The sequence below is a fragment of the Jaculus jaculus genome, chromosome X (genome assembly GCF_020740685.1).
Source record: "Jaculus jaculus isolate mJacJac1 chromosome X, mJacJac1.mat.Y.cur, whole genome shotgun sequence".
In the NCBI taxonomy this organism is placed as follows: Eukaryota; Metazoa; Chordata; class Mammalia; order Rodentia; family Dipodidae; genus Jaculus; species Jaculus jaculus.
Genome location: NC_059125.1, coordinates 75,118,090 through 75,134,739, shown reverse-complemented (window position 1 = coordinate 75,134,739; position 16,650 = coordinate 75,118,090). Strand labels below are relative to the sequence as shown.

The window sequence follows — 16,650 nt, the reverse complement described above, 5'->3', positions numbered from 1 at the left end:
CAGCATGCCCTTCTTAGGCAGTGAAAGGGATAATGGCATATCTAGGGTTGTTATGCACAGTGAAGAATCAACTGTAAATGTTCAGACTGTTACATTTTAAAATTACTGATCAAAGCAACTCCCCAAAGAAAACTGATTTCTTCATAAATGAAATATAGTATATAAAAATCTAGAATGATAGTTATTCAAATACAAAAACTCACATATAAAACCTCTACTTTTTCATCCCAAACTACTTGGGTTCATACAGTTGATTCTACCACACAACTGTTCTGTACTGTATTACACTGCTAGAGTAAAGCACTAATAATACTTCAGTTAGTGAACTGAGGTCTATGTCTTGGTTGGTAACTGCATTAAACTGCAGCACTGAGGCAGAGCCGAGAAGCACCATCCTTAGGCATGGCTGCCTTCTTCCTGCTCCGGAGTGCCACCATTATTAAAGGTAGGAATCTGGTCTGTAAACGATTGGGTCATCCACTGCCCATTCGGAATGTCACTCAAAGCTGATTCTCCTCTCAACTCCGCACTGTCAGACAGCCCGTTTGAAGGTAGGCCACCGGGCACACTGTTGCACAGGGTCTGGCCGTAGGCACCGCCATATGCTGCCTCGTAGCCTGGATCATACTTCTCTTCCTTGACAGCCATCTTCTTGGCATCCTCTTGGGCAAGCTGCAGGTCGAATGTGTATTGTATTTCCTGAACGTCTGTGTTCCGTTCAATGCCTTTCAACTGGTCCCTCAAGTCCTTCAGCTTAATGTAGTAATGGACTTTGTCCTGGGCTGGGGGAAACTGGGCACATCTTGCACTGGAGGATGGCCTGACATAGCAGAGAGTTTCTGTGTCTGGGATCTTATGGGGTTGAAGCCCAAATTCCAAGTTCTTAACTTTTACTCCAAAAACTTCTTTACTAAAAATTTCATAAGTACATTTTCCATTAAACACTGCTATTCGTGGTTGATATTTCTGTAATTTCTGTACTAGAATACGCCCTCCTTCACGAAATTCTTTACTGGAAAGATCTTTGCTGCCTGGTGTCGTCCTTTCCACCATGTTGGTAAATCCAATCCCATACTTTCCATGTAAGGTGTGGTCATCCATATGATTCAGCTGCACCTCACTCATTCCAGACATGAACAGACACTTCCAAAAATGGTTTCCAGGTCCAGGATAATGATGTCCTTTGTAAGCAGCCATTAGTCCTGGGTTAATGCCAATAATCACGATATCTAGATTGAAGGTCAAAATATCAGGAAGAGTCTTGGTCAAGAGTTCAGCTTCGGAAACGCCATTGAAACGATCTACTTTTCTTTTCACTTTAAATGTGTCTGTAATTTTTTCTTGATTTTCTTGCTTTTCTTTTGACTTTGTAGACTTGCCAGATTTTTTTGATGCAGCCGGTTTTTTGGGTTCCACTGGGGCCTGAGGTTCTGTTGTTCTGGCTTTTCTTTTCCTTCGTTTTGGAGCCTCTGGTGCTGGTTCCTGGGCGGGAGCTGGGGTAGGACCTTCTGCTGGCACTTGCTGTTCATTCGTGACGGCCATGTTAGGAGCTTCCGCCATCATTTGTTGAAATGGAAATAAATAAAAACCCTGAGCTTGCTCAAGGGAATAGCTGCGCGCGCCCTCCGCTTCCATGGCCTGGGGGCCGCTCCTCCGGCCGGGCCCTCGGCGCTTCGTCTCTGCGGCGTGCGATGCGGTGCCTCTGCCACGCCGGAGCCTCGGACCCGATGGCCGGCAGGAGGACTTGGACGGCGGCTGGCCTCAGCTCCTCCCCACGCCGCTACATCACCGCCCGCGAGAGCCCCCTCCGCGCGCCCTAAACTTTTTTTTTACACACTCCTTTTAAACCAAATGCATATTTTCTACCTGGTGATTTTTAAATTTTCCTTTATTTTCATCAGTTTGTCTATCATGAGCCTATTTTTTACTTTATATTTACTGTATCTTGCAGCTTTTCAGGCTTGCTGAGTTTTGTAAGATTTTTGTTTTTCATCAATTTGAGCATATTTTCCAGTTTTAAATGTTATTCTTCCCCAATATCATTCTTTTTATTCTGCTGGAAATTTAATTAAACATTTCATATAATTTTATTTTGCATTACAGGTATGAGGCATTCTGCTAAATTGCAAATTTCAACTTTCTTCTATTTTACAGACTGGACAATATTTTTTATCAGGGTCTTAGTATATAGCTCAGTCTTACCTAAAGTTCATGATTTAGCTATGTAACTAAGGCTGATTTTACACTCACCATCATCCTTTTCCTGTCTCCTAAATTCTGGGATTATTGCCATCCATCACAATACCAGAAAATTGGGTTTGTTTAGATCATATTGTAAGCATAGAAACAGAATGTTGACCCATGGCAAGACCTAATGGCCAACCTGGCTTAGGTATTACCTTATTGTACTAAGTAGTAAACATTACAGAGACCTCTTGGCATGGAGTATAGGTTAATCTGCATCAAGAGGCAGGTGTGTCTCATAAGAACACCGTTGATTTTTTACAAACTGTCGTCTGTACTTTGATAAACAATTACTCTTCATGTGTACTGACTGGCCATCTCTACTCTCCTTTCAAATCCAAATCCACCTTACAGTGAATCTTTTTTTTTTTTTTTTTTTTTTTTTTTTGTGGTAAGGACTCACTCTAGCCTAGGCCAAATAGGAATTTACTATGTAGTCTCAACCTGGCCTAGAACTTATGGCAATACTCCTACCTCTGCCTTCTGAGTGCTGTGATTAAAGGTGTACACAACCATGCCCAGCTACCCTTACAATGAATCTTTCAAGCTATCTTCTTGTTGAAATTCTTGACTTATGATGGGGTTTATTTTCAAAGTCTTAAGATCTATCAGCTGAGCTAGCTGGGTTTTGAGATTTATTTTAAATTTTCTGTATCTGCAGATATTCACCACTGATTCACATATTTTCAGTTAAATTTAAGATTTGTGTAACACATGAAGACTTTGTTGCTGACTAGCAAGCCCTTGATGGTATAACTTTACACATGTATGGTCCTACTGTAAACCACTTAAAGGAGCCCTTCCACATCCCTCAAACAGAATCTAAACCGCCTTCTCTGCACAAGTCTTTGCTTGTTCCATGCCCTTTCTCACAAATTCCAATGTTTCTTTCATGAAAGTGTCCCCAGGCAGAGAGATGAATGGTCACTCATTTTCCCTGTAGGTTTCACTTGTGTGCAGGATTAGAAGAATACACTACCTGTTGTTTGCTGATGGAAAATATTTACTTAAATGTTGTTTTGTGATATGTCTACTACACTTGTCCTGTCCCAGTTACTCCATAACAGTTGTAAGTATAAATTCCTCAAATGCACATTTTGAGTAAGTACTTTGTATAAGGTCAACCTTGTATCTTGAGATGAAAATTGATGAAGATGGACACTAGAGAATGGGTAATTAATATATAAACTATATTGAGTGGCTGGCATTAAAAATATTTTTTATTTATCTATTTATTTATTTGGCAGGCCGGGAGAGAGAGAGAGAGAGAGAGGGAAAGAGAAAGAGAGATTGGTATGCTTGGCCTTTTGCCAGTACAAACTCCAGATACTTTTATCATTTTGTGCATCTTCTTTATGTGAATAATGGGGAATTGGACCCAGGGGAGCATTGTATGCAAACAGGCACTGAGCCATCTACCCAAACCTAGTGCATAGTATTTGAGTGCTTTATCAGAGTATGTCATTTAGTCCTCACAGTATCTCTGTAAAGTTGGTACTGTTATTATCCACATGATACAGATAAGGAAAATAAGGCAACAAGGTGTTAAGTGATTATAACTGATACTGATATCACACAAGCCTTATTCCAAAGTGTGTATTCTTAGCTAGCTCTCTAGAGTGGCTTTGGTAAAATAAGAAATGAAAAATTCACCCCAACTTATGTTACATATCTCATTCTGGCTTGCATTAAAAGTGAATTTATCTACTTATGTATCTGTATACATTGCTGTGAATTTCTAAGAATTCTAGTTCTACAAACCACTTGGAAATGAATTCTATACATGTATTTCCACAGCTCTATAAATATGCAATTATTTATTGTCAGGATTAGTTACATATTTAACATCTTTCTACACAGTCACCAGACAGGAAAATCAAGATTAAAATACTTCTAAGCCTGGTGTGGTGGTTCATGCCTTTAATCCCAGCACTTTGGAGGCAGAGTTAGGAGGATCACTGTGAGTTTGAGGCCACCCTGAGACTCCATAGTGAATTCTAGGTCAGCCTGGGCTAGAGTGAGACCCTACCTCAAAAAACTAAAAAAAAAAAAAAAATAATAATAATAATAATAAGATTAAAATACTTCCATTTTGTAATCATTCAGTTTCGATATCAAAGAGTCAGAATACCCTAATTATAAACTAATAGCATTTTTAGCAAGAAACACTTATCAATGAACCCCAATTAATGTAATTGTTAAGTTCTATTGTCAAGTTGATTAGATTAGGAATCAAGGGACAGACCTCTTAAGTGTGACTCTGATGGTATTTCCAGGGAGGATTAATTGAGGAACAAGATCTTCCTCCAAAGTAGAAGACCCTTCTGGTAGTGGACTATGTGTAAAGAAGCGCTGAGAGAACACAGTCCCTTTCGCCTTGTCCATGCTATTCAATGTTGTGTGCTTTTTATCTGCTCGTCCTCGGCTATTTGTGTACACATCCATCCTGTTTCAGCCCTCTAATGTGGATCAAAGACCAGCTGTTTTCTAGGAATCCTCCAGGCCCTCAGTGCCAGATTAGGGATGTTGAGGCAGAGAAGCTACTGAGTTTCTCAACACTCAAGCTTGCAGACAGGTATTGTTGGCACTGTTCAGATCATGTATTGTAATCTAAACCAATAAACCCCCTTTTATAATATGTATTAATTGTACTGGTTCTGGTCCTCTGGAGAATCCTGACTAATGCAACTGATAATATTACTTTTTGTGATAGATTGCTGTTACTTTAAACATACAGTGCAACATCTGTTTTATAATGGAACAAATAAGACACTTTTCAGAGTATAAACATAGAAAAGGCAATCAATGACTTTTATTAAAGTAGGAAGAAGGAATGATTCAGGAAGTTTGCATAACTACTCCTAATGACCAAATACATATTCTAATAGAAATTCACTATGTCTGAGGTCACATTCATAATGGAGTCTGTTAATCTCTATAAGACTTGAGTTGAACAGTTGAATCTAGAAAGTAAGAATTATTAAAATAAAAATAAGAGAATAAAACATTATTATAATGTACAAACACATTTTCCATAATCAGTTGTTTCCTTCCTATTCACTCTTCCATGAAAGTTAGGCTACAGTGATTTGGATCTTTTTCTATGTCATAATTCACTTACTGACATACATAGTGTTTCATACTCTAATGTGGTATATTTGGCTAGCTGAAATACAAAAACAGTTTTCATGAAGAGTAGTGAAAGTGTCAGCTGCATATGACCCTACGTTCTTTTGAGGTGATCATATTAACTGAAAGGCTGAAAAGAAATATCTATGTTAAGAAATAGGGAAGTCCAGAACATTAGGGAGGCATCAGACATGTCTGACAGTGGTAAAGAGGAGCTCATGCTAAGAATTGTGCTTAGGGGGCTTCCGGTCAAGATGGCGACCGCCTAGCAGCACTACAAACAACGAGGGAAAAAAAGGCAAGTATTCAAGGGAAATTAGGAACTTTCTGAAGAGGGAGGGCACAGATTGGGATAAAAGAGGGAAGCACACACCCCCGCGACCCATGCCCCGCCACCCCGCCCACCGCGAATAACTGCATCGGGTGTGGCCCCGCGCCCAGCGGCCCGGCGCCCCGTGCACACCAAGCCCCACGCGCCCCGGCGGCCCAGCGCACCCCACAACCCCCGTGCCCCACACCCTCCGCACCCCCCGCACCCCCCCAGCACGCCCCTCCCCCCCAGCGTGCCCCACGCTCCCTATCCACACACAGCAGAAACAGCCCAAGCGAACCAAGGCTTCCCGCGCCCCGGGCACCCAGGCCTGCCCCGCGCCCCCACGCGCCCAAGACCCCTGCGCCCCACCCCCGCGTGCCTCGAGACCACCCCACGCCCGCCCCACCCTCCCGCGCGCCCCACCCCCCGCGCGTTCCGTGCTCTCTATCCACACACAGCAGGCACGCCCCAAGCGCCCCGCGCCCCGGGCGCCCAGGCGTGCCCCGCACCCCCGCGCCCCCCGCGCGCCCCCCGCGCGCCCTGAGACCCCCACGCCCCACCCCCACGCACCTCGAGCCCTCCCCCGCACGCCCCGCCCCCGCCTCCCCCCCAGCGCGCCCAACGCTCCCTACCCACACGTGACAGGGGCGCTCAAAGCGCCCCGCAGCGTCCAGCGCCCGGGCGCCCAGGTGTGCCCCGATCCCCTCGCGTGCCCCGAGACTCCCCGTGCCCCACCCCCGCACTCCTCGAGCCCCCCCTGTGCACCCCACCCCCGCCGCGCGTCCAGAATGCCCCGCAGCGTCCCACAGCATCCAGCACTCCATCTTACCTCAGCGTGCTCCACGCCCCCTGCGCTACCCGCGACCCCCTGGACCCCCTCCCCCCCTCCCCCACGCGATCCACCCCCTCCCCCCCTGCGAGTCCAGAGCACCCCCGGTATCCCACAGCGCCCCACGCTCCTAGCTGCCCCCCCTCCCCTCACACCCTGCTGTTCTCACATCACTTGCCACCAGTCAGTTTCTGCTGTGTCCTGATTCCGTACCCACATCATCTGCCTCTGCACTACAATTGCACGTGCAGTGGGCCCAGTCCCACAGCAAGAGCCACATAAGTCCACACTGAGTCACTAGCACCAGAGCAGGTGCCATCCCCTACCTGTACATCGCCACCCATCCCCCACTCCCCTAAGGCGGAAGAGCACAGACTGTTTACAGACCCCAGTGTACCCAGCCAGAATCTAGGCACCTTCAAGGCTTGCTACCTCAGTCCCTTTTCAAGCTCAAAGGCAGGCAGCTTAGGTGCATTACTGGGTGAGAATTCAAGCAACTTTGGTGCCCCTGTCAGGCTATAGGTAGGCGGCTTTGGCAAGAGTGAGCAAAAACCCAGGCTGCTTACAACTGCCCCAGGCTGCCTTGGATTTGCATTAAGCTAGATCCCAGGCTGCTCCACCCACCTACCTGCCCATACACTGACATGGGTAGACCACAGTGCAAAAGAAATAACACGAAAAATAAAATGGAAGAAAATCCAGACAGATCACCCAGTCCAACAAGGATCACAACAAACCAAAACATAGAAGAGTGTTTAGGATCAGAACATCAAGTGGAAGCAATGAACAATGCAACCCTGACCAAACTACTGCTAGAGCTGACAGGAAAGCTACAAAGGATAGATAATCGTATGGATGCTACCATCACTAAGCTAGAGCAATATGATAAGACACTGGAAGGAATTCAAAGAGAGCTAAGAGAGTTGAGGGAGAATGAAAAAAAAGAGGACCTTAAAAATCAGCTGGCCATACTAAATGAAAACATAAAGAAATGCAAGGATGATTTCCAAGAATCAGCAAGAAAATCAGAAAATGAGACAAAAAGGGAGCTGGACAAAGCGATGGAAGTGATACATAGGAAAGTAGTAGAAAATGCAAACTTAATTGAACAAGTCCAAAACTCACTAGAGGCTCTCAAGAATAGAGTCAGCGAAGTGGAAGATAGAAATTCTGATCTGGAAGACAGGATGGAAGAAACAGTTCGAGAGTCCAAAAATTTCAGTAAGTTCAAAAGTTCCTGTGAACAGAACATGAGAGAATTGTGGGATACACTTAAACGTCCTAATATCTGAATCATTGGAATACCAGAAGGAGAAGAATTTCAGACCAAAGGCATGGAGAACTTATTTAACACAATAATTGAAGAAAACTTCCCCCGTCTCTTAAAAGAAAGGCCCATCAAGATTCAAGAAGCAAACAGAACTCCTAACTGACTAGACCAAAGGAGAAACTCCCCAAGGCATATTATCATTAAGACTCTAAACATTGACACCAAGGAAAAAATCCTAAAAGCAGCTAGGGAAAAACAGCACACCACTTTCAAAGGAAACCCCATCAGAATTACATCAGACTTCTCAATGGAAACCCTGAAAGCTAGAAGGGCCTGGAATGATACTCTCCAAACGCTAAGAAACTATGGCTTTCAACCTAAACTACTCTACCCAGCAAAAGTCTCCCTTATAATAGATGGTGAAAGGAAAACTTTCCATGATAAAACTCAGCTTTACAATTACATGAACACAAAACCAAACCTACAGAAAGTACTCCAGGAAATTCTCCACAGAGAAGAAACAAATAACCAAACACAAATGCCTACAAGAAGAAGATCACAGCAATCAAACCCAGAGTAGATACAAAAAAAAAAAATTCCATGGAAATGCCAACACACCTCTACCACCACAAAATGACAGGGATCAAATCAAATCTCACAGTCATCACCTTAAACATTAATGGCCTTAATTCACCCATCAAGAGACACAGGCTAACAGGGTGGATCAAAAAATTAGACCCCTCAATCTGCTGCCTTCAAGAAACCCACCTTACCACTAAAGACAGAAACCTCCTCAGGGTGAAAGGGTGGAAAACAATATTCCAAGCAAATGGGAATAAGAAGCAGGTGTAGCTATATTAATATCAGATAAAGTTGACTTCAAACCAAAAACAATCAAAAAAGACAAAGAAGGCTACTTCCTACTTGTAAAGGGAACAATCCATCAAGAGGATATTACAATCATAAATCTGTATGCACCAAACACAGGGGCACCGCAGTTCATAAAACAAAACGTACTTGACAATAAAACAGAAATAACCACCAACACCATCATAGCTGGGGACTTTAACACACCCTTATCAGTAATAGACAGATCATCCAAACAGAAGCTCAACAGGGAATTAAGAGAGCTCAACAAAACCATAGAGCACTTAGACCTAACAGACATCTACAGAACTTTCCACCCCAAATCCACAGACTACACATTCTTCTCAGCAGCCCATGGAACATTCTCTAAAATAGACCATATACTGGGTCACAAAGATAGCCTTCACATATTTAGGAAAATCGACATAATTCCCTGCATGATATCAGATCATAATGCTATATTCCTAGAAATCAACAACAAAAAAACCAACAAGAGCCCCAACGGCAACTGGAAACTGAATAGCACACTCTTAAATAATAAATGGATAGTGGATGAAATAAAAAATGAAATTGCAAAATTCCTGGAATTGAATGACAATGAGAACACATCATACCAAAACTTGTGGGACACAATGAAGGCAGTCCTCAGGGGAAAATTCATAGCACTCAATGCCTTCATAAAAAAGACAGAAAAATCCCAAATCAATAGCTTAACCATCCACCTAAAGGCATTGGAAAAACAAGAAAAATCCAACCCAAAGAGCTCCAGAAGGAAGGAAATAATTAAAATCAGAGCAGAAATTAATGAATTGGAAACCAAGGAAACAATTAAGGCAATTGACAAAACAAAGAGCTGGTTCTTTGAAAAAATAAACAAGATTGACAAACCTCTGGCCAATTTGATCAATCAAAAAAAGGAGAGACTCCAAATTAACAAAATTCAAAATGAAAAAGGAGAGATTACAACAGACATCAGTGAAATCGGCAGAATCATCAGGACTTATTTCAAAAACCTCTACTCCACAAAACTGGAAAATGTGGAGGAGATGGATAAATTCCTGGATGCATATCATCTACCAAAGCTAAACTCAGAGCAGATCAACCACCTCAATGAACCCATCACGCTCATGGAGATTGAAAAAGTAATAAAAAACCTCCCAAAAAAGAAGAGTCCAGGACCAGATGGATTCCCAGCCGAATTTTATCAAACCTTCATGGAAGAACTCAAACCAATCTTCCTAAAACTGTGCCACACAATTGAAGAACAGGGAAAACTACCCAACTCCTTCTATGAAGCTAGTATCACCCTAATCCCAAAACCAGGCAGAGACGCCACAAGAAAAGAAAACTATCGGCCTATTTCCCTAATGAACATAGACGCAAAGATCCTCAACAAAATTCTCGCAAACCGAATCCAACAACACATCAAAAGCATTATCCACCTTGACCAAGTGGGATTTATCCCAGGAACACAAGGGTGGTTCAACATACAAAAATCTGTCAATGTAATACACCACATAAACAAGCTTAAAGATAAAAATCACATGATCATTTCAATAGATGCAGAGAAGGCCTTTGACAAGATACAACATCACTTCATGATCAAAACATTGGAGAGAATCGGCATGGCCGGTTCACATGTTAATATAATAAAGGCAATATACAAAGCTCCAAAGGCCCAAATAATTCTTAATGGAGAGAGACTGGAGGAATTCCCATTGAGATCAGGAACAAGACAGGGATGTCCTCTCTCACCTCTGCTTTTCAATATAGTTCTGGAAGTCCTAGCCCAAGCAATAAGGCAGGAGAAGGAAATAAAAGGGATACAATTTGGAAAGGAAGAAGTTAAGTTAGCTCTATTCGCTGATGACATGATTGTATATGTAAGAGATCCGAGAGACTCCATCCCAAAACTCCTGAAGGTGATTAACTCCTATAGCAAAGTAGCAGGATACAAAATCAACGCACAAAAATCGGAAGCATTTCTATATGCAAATGACAAAGACACAGAAAAAGAAATAAAGGACATAGTCCCATTTTCAATAGCAAAAAATAAAATAAAATACCTTGGAATAACGTTAACCAAGGAAGTAAAAGGTCTATACAACGAAAATATAAAAACTCTCAAAAAAGAAATTGAGGAGGACTTGAAACGATGGAAAGACCTCCCATGCTCCTGGATAGGCAGAATTAACATTGTGAAGATGACAATCCTACCAAAGGCAATATATAGATTTAACGCAATTCCAATTAAAATCCCTACAATGTTCTTCACAGACATAGAAATAATGATCTCAAATTTCATATGGAAAGGCAGAAGGCCTCGCATATCCAAACATATCCTCAGCAAAAGAAATACCTCTGGTGGCATCACCATACCCGATATAAAGTTATACTACAAAGCCATAGTAATAAAAACAGCATGGTACTGGCATAAAAACAGGAGTATAGACCAATGGAATAGACTTGAGGACCCGGATTTTGGGCCAAGCAACTATAGCTACTTGATATTCGACAAAGGCCCAAACAATATAGACTGGAAAAAAGATAGCATCTTCAACAAATGGTGCTGGACAAACTGGATAACCACATGCAGGAAACTAAAACTTGATCCACACATTTCACCATGCACAACACTCAAATCCAAATGGATCAAAGACCTCAACATAAGACCAGAAACTCAAAAACTACTGGAAGAAAATTTAGGAAGTACTTTCCATGATATAGGAATGGAAAAAGACTTCCTGAATAAAACCCCAGTGGCTCAAGTTCTTAAACAGTCACTCAACCATTGGGATCATATGAAGCTGAAGAGTTTCTTTACAGATAAGCATATAATAAACAAAGCCAATAGAATACCCACAGAGTGGGAGAAAATATTTGCAGGTTATCCAACTGATAGAGGCCTTATCTCTAGAATTTACAAAGAACTCAAAAGTGTAAACAATAAGAAGACAAATACCCCACTCACAAAATGGGGCACAGAGTTAAACAGGCAATTCATAGAGGAAGAGATACAAATGGCAAACACACACCTAAGAAAATGTTCATCATCCCTAATCATCAGAGAAATGCAAATTAAAACAACTATGAGATTCCACCTTACCCCAATAAGGATAGCCAACATCAAAAGGTCAAATGAAAATAAATGCTGGCGAGGATGTGGAGAAGCAGGGACACTCATTCACTGTTGGTGGGAATGCAGGATGGTACAGCCACTTTGGAAAGCAATATGGAGACTCCTGAAAAAGCTGACTATAGAAATACCAACAGACCCAGTTATACCATTACTGGGCATGTACCCTAAAACCTTCAAACCAAAAGCCAGAGAGATTTGCTCAACCATGTTTGTAGCAGCTCAATTCGTAATAGCTAAAAGCTGGAATCAACCCAGATGTCCATCATTAGAAGAATGGATAACAAAGATGTGGTATATCTACACAATGGAATTCTATACAGCAGTAAGAAAAAACGACATAAAGAAATTTGAGGAAAAATGGTTGAACCTGGAACAGATCATTCTCAGCGAACTTACCCAATCACAGAAAAAAAATCGACACATAGTCTCACTCATCTGCAACACCTAACCTGAATTTGCCCAAGATGCCTTACATACCCAGCAAGTACCTCATGGACTAGACAATAAGATGGATGGGTGGGCGGGGAGGGAATCAAAGGGTGGAAAACAGTAATCTGGACCCAAACGGCAATGGTACCATAAAATTCTACTTCCTAAAAGACAGACCAAATGACTGAACCTTCACTAGTCCCTTACAGGAAACACCTGAACCACAAGACACTGGAGAGGGTAGGATCAAGACTGACCTAAATCTCCTACATCTTCCTTCCCTCCCTTTCCCCCTCTCCCCTCTATCTCTCTCCTCTCTAACTCTTGTATATTAGTTATCTTTTTCCTCAATTTCTTAGTGGACACTGACCTGGAACCCCCACTTCCAGCTTGGGCCTACAATCCACAATGAGCTTTTGATCAGAGAAACCTACAAGGTTTCCCAAAACAATGACAGACTTCTGTCAGAGTAATTGATGACCCACCAAAGGCCAGTGGTAAGACCCTATTGCTGAAGACTCCATACGCAACTGACACGTAAAATGGAATGACATGGCTGGAAGCCAGGAGAGAGTCAGTCCCCAGACAGTCAGCGTGTCTAGTGCCAGAAGGCGCTACATAGGCGACTGGGGGAAGTGACCAAGATCTGTCCAAGCAACACATTGTTTAACCTAAGTAGCAACAATTAACCGGATGTGATACCCACACAAGTGCAATAGTGGTACACAGCCATGGTGAGGAATCAATTGCTCTTGATTTGGCTAACTGATCCACTCAGTGGTACTAGACCCTTAGCTGGAGCTGGGAAACAAGTCAGAACCATACCCAAACACAAGCCCACTCTACAATATCAAGCTACCATCAATCACGGGGTATAAGAGGGCCTACACCTATCAAACTGTCTATCAAAAAAGTGTCAATTTTCTGGGTGCTAACTTACTCTCCGTTGGAGAATCTGCTTCTCTTTTCCAGATAGATGCAGATCCTAAGAAGAGAGCTGCCCCAACATACCTCAGAAGGGGCTCAACTGAAACTAAGGACAACTGGCGAAATAAGCAAGGGTGATGTTTTCCTGTGAACTGGATACCAGCACAAAGGGGAAGGAGATCAATGCAGAGAAAAATCAACTCCTACCAAATCAGAGAGCCAGAGCCTCAGAGGCCCCCAACACCTCAGCACTGAAGCAGACCAAAAATGAACCCAACATGGCTCAGGGAAATCTTGCGGAAGAGGGGGCGGACAGAATGTCAGAGTTACATGTTGGGTCATGATTTTCAGAGACATTTATCATACTAATAACTGGGGGCTAGCTCCACAATGCACAACCCATTTTCAATAATAAGGAGGGTCTAATGGGAGGGGGTAGATCACAGATGAGCCTAAATAATGGTACCAAACTGCCTGTATTTACTGAAAAGAAAACTAATAAATTAAATTTAAAAAAAAATAAGAATTGTGCTTAGGAAGCAAATGCCATTGTTGTCGTCATTATATTCTGAGTCCTTTAAAATTATAAGAAATCATTTTGAATTAATGTGTCTCATTTATTTTGGTTAATAAATTTTAATTAGGTTTATTATATTATAGAAATTTAGTGCTAAAAAGACCCATGAAAATTAAAAAAACCTTTAATCTAAGGTGAAAAGTTTAAGAAACAATGTGTTAAATTATCTTAAGATGCCAAAGCTATCTGTGGAACATGCCAAGACAGAAAATAAAGCTGGTAAAATTTTCAGTACAGAACTCATTCCACTATAAATTCTTGTATCATGCTTTCATGTACCTAAACCAATGTCCTTTAGAAGACATTAGGGACCTGTTTTACTGACTTTACATAAGAAATTTAAATTATATTTTCAAATTTAGATTTAGCAACAGTTTTTGTTGGTAGTTGGCAGTTTCAAACTTGGGGAATTGCTTTGAAATAGATTTCTTATGATGAATTTACTTAGAAGAACCACCATTTTAAAAATAAAGCCATAATAACATTTAGCTCAATTCACTGTGCATTATCATAAATTACTAATTGTTTGAATCTGAAATAATGAGTAGTAACCATACTAGAGTTTAATTATGATCAATCATTGACAAAATAAATTAGTATCTATTAGAGTTGGCAAACTTTGTCATTATAAGTAAATTTAAGTCAATGCTTTTTATAATTGTTTGCTGTAAGGGGTATAAAATTATATTATATTTCATGATTTCCTATGATGTGTTTTATTATTTTAAATCATATAATACTCATAAATCTATGACAATTTAAGTCGAGATATGATTATATATATATGTATATGTAATATATATGTATAAATATATATGTACATATATATTTAACTTGTTTTAAATAAAAAATCAATTTTAGAGTTGCATATTTTGTAAATTATAAAAATAACACATGTATGTAAAACAGCACAACACATGGTTAAAGCAGTTTAGTTTTTGACCAAAAACATATAATTAGAGTTCAAGAGTTTTTCAGTTTCACTCATAGGTTTTCTATATGAACATATTATATAAATAGAACTTTGATAGTCTTGCAACCATTGTGATCTCCTTACAGTCTATCTAGGTGTGATATAAACCTTTGCCATCTTTTTAATGTTATGTTTTGATTGACTACATGAAGGAAGCAACACTCCTCTTAACTATTTCTACTCTCATGATATTAACAATTTCAATGCAATAACTGATTTTTTTCCTTTGAAAGAAAATGCAACCACTACCCCTATGTACCTTCAAGTCACTAGACATTAGCAAGTCTGCAGTGAGTTCCCAATTACCCAGTTCACCCTCAAGTCTGCTCACATTTCTTTCAGAGACCCTAACACAACCATGCCAGTGGCCTTTGGCCAACAGAGGCTGGGAAGTTAGATATGAATTTCCCAGGTCCATCCATATTCTCCCCAGGTGCCAGTGTCTTTCTGGGTCCGTAGAACATTGCACCTGGGGTGAGCTTCTACTTCCCAAGGTATCCTCTAACTCTACCCATGTGTCTCTCAGAGTCCCTCAACTAACCATGCTGGGGCAGGTGCTACCAATGTTGAGGGGGTGAAATCCCAATTACCTAGGTCCACTCATATTCTATCCACATGTCTTTTAGGATCTCTTTCCCAGTCACTCTGCTACTGGCTGCAGGAGTCAAGGGATGAGATCCTAATTCCCTCAGTCCACCTCTAATCTACATGCTGTCTCACTAGGTATCTGGATGAGGTGCAGCTATAGCTATGTTCCCAGTCCCATAGCATGCTTCCAAACCAACCCTACCTGTGCAATGTGTCCTTCCTACAAGGCTGGAGAATATACCCCTTCAAGTGAGTTCCTTATTCCTAGCACCCTCTCTTCTATACACTACCTCCAAGTGCACTATACCTCCCCAGTCATACTCAATACAGGTATATGGCGAGCACTTATCATTCTATTCTTCAAAGCTTTGTGCAATCCCACACCATTCACTGGTGCTCTGCCAATTTATATGGCCAGTCCACATATAAGACAAACACCCCAACCTAGATTTTGCCCCTGCTATGACCCTTGTGTAAGCCTCAGTATTCTCCACAAGACAAACAGCATATAACAGAATATCTCCCCAATGAGCAAGTCCCAATGAAAATAAGTGGTACAAAAAAACAAAGCAGAACAAAGCAGCAAGAATGCTCAATCTCATAGTAGAAGCTTTCCATAACAGCCACTTTGGGGAAACTGTATATATATATATATATATATATATATCATTAAACTTGAATAAATGCCCAAATAAAATCTAAGGGAGCACTAAAAAGCAATATAATTCAATAGGTATTTGATGAAATTCAAACAGGACAGAAATGAAAAAGAATCTGAATAAATTCCAAGAGAACATAATCAGTTAAATGAAAAAAAATCTAGATATTAAAGTGTAGCACAAAAGTTATGAAACATTAAAGAAAAATATAGAAATGAAAAATGCAACAAAACAAATAAAAAAATCACTGAAAGTTCTTTCAAATAGAATAGATCATGTGGATGATAGAATATCAGGACTTGAGTGCAAGGTAGAATAAATATATCAGAGAGCCAACATCAACAATTTCAAAATTTAAAAAATAGAACATTAGAGAGATGGGGAATACCTTAATAAGACAAAAATGTTCAATTTATAGGCATATAAAACGAGCAGAACTTCAGGTCAATGTCATAGAAAATATTTTTAGTAAATTTATAGAAGATAATTTCCCAAACTTAGGAAAAGTGATGCCCCTCCAGGTATATGTGGCACACAGAGTAGCAAATAGACAAGGGAAGAAAAGAAATTCCACACATCGCATTATAGTAAAAACCCTAAATATAAAATTATTAGGGTAAAATATGGAAAAAAATATCTCAAGCACATAGAACTATGAAACAAGTAGGTGAGGTTATTCTAATATCTGTTGAATTATAATTCAAAA

The 16,650-nt window shown here is 40.8% G+C and overlaps 1 protein-coding gene across 1 annotated transcript; it reads right to left on the bottom strand.

Annotated features, from left to right (window-relative positions):
• Window positions 1-396: 396 nt before the first annotated feature.
• LOC101612195 (G/T mismatch-specific thymine DNA glycosylase-like) lies at window positions 397-1,635 on the bottom strand. Its single transcript, XM_045140399.1, has one exon. The coding sequence runs from the start codon at window positions 1,633-1,635 to the stop codon at window positions 397-399; it is 1,239 nt and encodes a 412-aa protein (XP_044996334.1).
• Window positions 1,636-16,650: the final 15,015 nt, after the last annotated feature.